The following is a 5,311-nucleotide window of genomic DNA, read 5'->3' on the forward strand; positions in this document are numbered from 1 at the left end:
GTCATCACTGGTCAGATTTGGCAGGGGTCCAGAGAAAACTACGGTGTCCGACATTGTTTTTGCATATGTACACACCGACTCAACATTAATCTTAGTGACCTCCGATTGGCGTAACCGGGAGTCATTACCGCCGACGTGAATAACAATCTTACTGTATTTACGTTTATCCTTAGCCAGCAGTTTCAAATAAGACTCAATGTCGCCCGCTCTGGCCCCAGGGATGCACTTAACTATGGCCGCTGGCTTCGCTAACTTCACGTTTCTCAAAATGGAGCTGCCAATGATCAGAGTTGGTTTCTCAGCGGGTGTGTCGCTGAGTGGGGAAAATCTGTTAGAAACGTGAACAGGTTGATGGTGCCCCGTGGACTTTGAATGCTTACGACTATTCCTCCTTCGGACAGTCACCCAGCCCCCCTTCCTGGCTGCACAGGGGATGCCGGGGGACGGCTACCACAGGCTAACTCAGGCCGTTCCGCACCGACTACCGGGGACTGGCTAGCTACTGTAGCTAAAGACTGATCTACCAAGGTGCGGAGCCGGACTTCTAAATCACTGAGCCTCGCCTCCATGTCTATAAATAAACTATACTTATTACACGTACCACTACCGCTAAAGGAGGCAGAGGAGTAACTGAACATCTGACACACCGAGCAGGAGAAAGTAGGGGAGAGAGAGGGAGAAGGAGAAGCCATCGCTAGCTGCTAAGCTAAAGTCGCTAACGGCTAAGCTAAAGTACTGTAGCGTCAGTTACCAAAACTTTAGAACTATGAGATTGAACAGCATTCACTAAAAGATGGAAAGAAGTGTGAGTGCTTAGGCAAAATTACTGTAAAGAATAAGTGTTTAGCGAACAGTTGGCCGCTGTAATCAAACAAATGTAACTGTTATTTATCGAAAGCAGCGCAACACGGTACCAACACACAAGCACCGGAAACGGAAATGAGTCGACACGCTTACCGCAATACGTCAGCAGTACGTCAGCCAAGACCAGTCAAGCTCCAACAACCTCAAGTATAGTATATATACTACTTTACACTGTTATACTGTGTAAAGTAGTGACTGTACAGCTTGTATAACAGTGTAAAGTAGTGAGCGTGCAGCTTGTATAGCGTACAGCTTGTATAACAGTGTAAAGTAGTGAGCGTGCAGCTTGTATAACAGTGTAAAGTAGTGAGTGTGCAGCTTCTATAACAGTGTAAAGTAGTGAGCGTACAGCTTGTGTAACAGTGTAAAGTAGTGAGCGTGCAGCTTGTATGACAGTGTAAAGTAGTGAGCGTACAGCTTGTGTAAAGTAGTGAGCGTACAGCTTGTATAACAGTGTAATGTAGTGAGTGTGCAGCTTGTGTAACAGTGTAAAGTAGTGAGTGTGCAGCTTGTATGACAGTGTAAAGTAGTGAGCGTACAGCTTGTGTAACAGTGTAAAGTAGTGAGCGTGCAGCTTGTATAACAGTATAGAGTAGTGAGCGTGCAGCTTGTATGACAGTGTAAAGTAGTGAGCGTACAGCTTGTGTAAAGTAGTGAGCGTGCCGCTTGTGTAAAGTAGTGAGCGTGCAGCTTGTATAACAGTGTAAAGTAGTGAGTGTGCAGCTTGTATGACAGTGTAAAGTAGTGAGCGTAGAGCTTGTGTAAAGTAGTGAGCGTGCAGCTTGTATAACAGTGTAAAGTAGTGAGCGTAGAGCTTGTGTAAAGTAGTGAGCGTGCAGCTTGTATAACAGTGTAAAGTAGTGAGCGTACAGCTTGTATAACAGTGTAAAGTAGTGAGCGTACAGCTTGTATAACAGTGTAAAGTAGTGAGCGTACAGCTTGTATAACAGTGTAAAGTAGTGAGCGTACAGCTTGTATAACAGTGTAAAGTAGTGAGCGTACAGCTTGTATAACAGTGTAAAGTAGTGAGCGTACAGCTTGTATAACAGTGTAAAGTAGTGAGCATGCAGCTAGTTTAAAGTAGTGAGCGTACAGCTTGTATAACAGTGTAAAGTAGTGAGCGTGCAGCTTGTATAACAGTGTAAAGTAGTGAGCGTACAGCTTGTGTAAAGTAGTGAGCGTACAGCTTGTAGAACAGTGTAAAGTAGTGAGCGTGCATCTTGTAGAACAGTGTAAAGTAGTGAGTGTGGATCTTGTATAACAGTGTAATGTAGTGAGCGTACAGCTTGTATAACAGTGTAAATTTGCTGTCCCCTCAAAATAACACATCACACAGCCATTAATCTCTCAACAAAAGTGAGGACACCCCTCAGTGAAAATGTCCACATTGGGTCCAATCAGCCATTTTCCCTCCCCGGTGTCATGTTTTTAAACTCGCGTCAGTATGGACTCGTCGTTAACATCAGTTAGATTCTCCAGAGTTCCATCGATCAGAAACAACGAGCACCAAAGTACCGTTCTGTGGCGAGGAGACGGTGCGCCGGGGCATTTAGAGATTTATTCTTTAGGTATCGACATTTGGTACTACGTGATATTTTTGGACACTTGTCAGTATCGAAGCATTTCAATCGGAGCCATAAAAGAATGGAAGTCCGGTCCCGGCCTGAGTGCTGGCAGCCAGACCCAGACTTCCTTCAACGGTAGATTTACTTTTACAACCAATGGCCGCGACCAGCAGACCACCAGACCGGACCGGACCCCCTCAGCCCTGAGAGGAGGTGGTCTCGGTTTGTTTGTGGTTGGAGTGTGATCCGACCCAAACTACCAGAAACTACTTTCACCATGTGAGGCTTAGTGAACATGTGTTGGCGGTTAGCATGCTCAGTTAGCTCCTTGTTCTGTTTTTATAACGACCCGTTCCTCTTGATTGAAGCAGGTGGAACGCAGTAGGTCCATTTTGCAGAAGAGTCACATGGCGCGTCAGAGCCTGATGAAGAAACGCCGCAGCGAAACCCAATGTCTGTGGCGGGGGTCTGAGGTTTGGTCAGCTGATGATTCATTTACCTGCTGACGGCAAGACATTTATGGACCGTGCGACCCCGCAGAAGTTAAAGGTCACCGTGTTCACCTGTCACTCATTAATCTTATCTCCACCCTGCAGGGGAAACCTCACATTTCCAGACTCCTGAAGACTTCCACGTTTTAAAAAATTAAATATAAAAACATGCGTTCAGCAACCGTGGGACGTTTCAGTGCTGCCGGGTGTAAAGGAACCGGTGGACTCATCACGACTCCACCTGCGAGTGTGTGTCTTAGTGTGTGTTTGTGTGTTAATGCGTGTGAAACACGGTGTCAAGTCACGGTGAACAAAGGAACACGGAGTTTAAATGTTGAAAATTAACACACCTGTTAAACTCTACAATCATTGTCAGCCGCTGTTAGCACAGACGTCCTCTACTGTGACCTGCAGACTGACCACTGATTGGTTGTCAGTGTGTGACATCACAGCTGGTGTCTCAGATGTTTTTTGTTTGTACAGGAACACTCACCCCCTGAGGTTCTGACAAAACGTAGCACAAAAACATCACTGCCACCTGCTGGTCATTATTATTAAACCCCTGAAGCTGACAAAGTACTGCATCAGTATATGTTCAGAATACTGTAATACTGTTCCAGTACACAGCATACTACATGTAGTACATGTACTACCTGGATGTTTCTGCAGGTGTTTCTGCTACAGATTCATTTTAAAACAACAAAGTCTGAACAAAAATAAAAAGCTTTTACTCGTTTTACAGTCTGAGTTTCTTTATTCAAACATATTTACAGAGAAAAACCTCCAACTGTCCCTAAAGGCATCATGGTGAGTTCACTGATACCTCACTGTCAGGACAAACAACCACTTTGCCTCCGAGGAGAGATGATTCAGACTGAAGCATAAATATCAAAGCTAATTCCAGTAAATACACTCACGATGCCTTCACTGACTCTCTGACTGTCAGAGCTGCTGCAGAGAACATTCCAGCATTTATCTACAAAAATACAAGAGTAAAAATATACAGGAGGTGAGGTGGAGCTGGGCCGTCCAATCAGATCAACCCACCGCTCCATCCTGAGCTGTGATTGGTGGATGGCGTTCTACAGCGTGGTAAGGAACTCTCGGACCTGCGGGAGAAACAGAGTCCAGATCAGACCAAAAAATACAGAACTCTTCAGAACGCAGTAGGAAGTGACAGGAACCTTGTTGACGACGGCTTCCTGTTTGATCCGATCGTTCTTGAAGTCGTCGTTGACGTCCAGAACAAGAACGGGGAGATCGTTCAGGTACTCAAAGTCCAACCTGAACACACACAGACAGGTTAATGTGACCTTGAACGCAGTACTGCTTTCAATCACAGATCTAAAACACTAATCTAACATGTTCTGAGCGTGCTCAGTGGCGTCTCACCTGAGGGTCCTGTTAAAGAGCCAGGCCTCATGTTTGAAGTGAAGCTGTTCGAGGTACTCCAGAGGAATCCCCTCCTCCTCCTCCCTGCCCCGGTGGAGCAGCCGCTGCATACAGCGCTGAAATATACAGACAAACACGTGAGCCTGAAGGCGGCGCCGAAACACACGGCACAAACACGTGAGCCTGAAGGCGGCGCCGAAACACACGGCACAAACACGTGAGCCTGAAGGCAGCGCCAAAACACACGGCACAAACACGTGAGCCTGAAGGCGGCGCTACTCTTCAGCAGCAGTTTACCTGCGGCTGAGCTCTCAGGTAGATGATGGCGTCGAGGGCGATGTCCGGTTCGAACTGGTTCAGTAACCAGGTGTGCCAGTCCTGAAAAACACTCCACTCCGTTTCTGTCAGGCTCCCGCACTCAAACAGGTTGGACGCAAACACGTACCTGTACACACAGTACACAGGGTTATACTGCAGTACCCTAACCCTGCCTCAGGTGGGTGGGTGTGTGTGTGTGTGTGTTGGCTTTGGCTCTGAAAGAATGCGCAAAACTTTGAAACACTTTGTTCATTAAAGATGCGAGAACACACGGAGCTTGGTGAGGCGGCATGAGTAACAGACGAATCGCAGCTAAAAACAATACATCTGTGGTCAGATATGGTCATGTCCACTAATTCCACAGAGGAAATGCTGACACCCAGGGTAAAAACCAAGTCCAGTGTATGACCACGGTTATGTGTTTGCCCTCTGACATGTTGTTTGAAGTTAAAAGAAGTGGCCATATTTAAAAAGTCAGTTGCATTAACATTGTTGGGGTCATCAACATGAATATTAAAATCGCCACAAAGAACCATTCTGTCATAATTTAAAACCAGAGTAGATAAAAATTCAGGAAGTTCTGATAAAAATCCTCCAGGCGGTTTTGGGGGGCGATAAATTATAACAAATATGATAGGTTGCAGCCCTCCAACTTTAAGAGTGAGAACTTCAAAGGAGTTA

General features: G+C 46.0%; 1 protein-coding gene across 1 annotated transcript in view; it reads right to left on the reverse strand.

The window, feature by feature from the left end:
* Positions 1-3,654: 3,654 nt before the first annotated feature.
* zgc:110540 (deoxynucleoside kinase) overlaps positions 3,655-5,311 on the reverse strand; it is a 5,340-nt gene continuing 3,683 nt past the window's right edge. The window contains exons 5-8 of the mRNA XM_046039947.1: positions 4,610-4,757; positions 4,313-4,428; positions 4,105-4,204; positions 3,655-4,029 (exon numbers count right to left, since the gene is read on the reverse strand). Coding sequence (XP_045895903.1) covers positions 4,003-4,029; positions 4,105-4,204; positions 4,313-4,428; positions 4,610-4,757 — 391 coding nt within the window. The 3' untranslated portion in view covers positions 3,655-4,002. The remainder of the gene's footprint in view (positions 4,030-4,104; positions 4,205-4,312; positions 4,429-4,609; positions 4,758-5,311) is intronic.

This window comes from Micropterus dolomieu, linkage group LG23, assembly GCF_021292245.1.
Source record: "Micropterus dolomieu isolate WLL.071019.BEF.003 ecotype Adirondacks linkage group LG23, ASM2129224v1, whole genome shotgun sequence".
Classification (NCBI taxonomy): Eukaryota; Metazoa; Chordata; class Actinopteri; order Centrarchiformes; family Centrarchidae; genus Micropterus; species Micropterus dolomieu.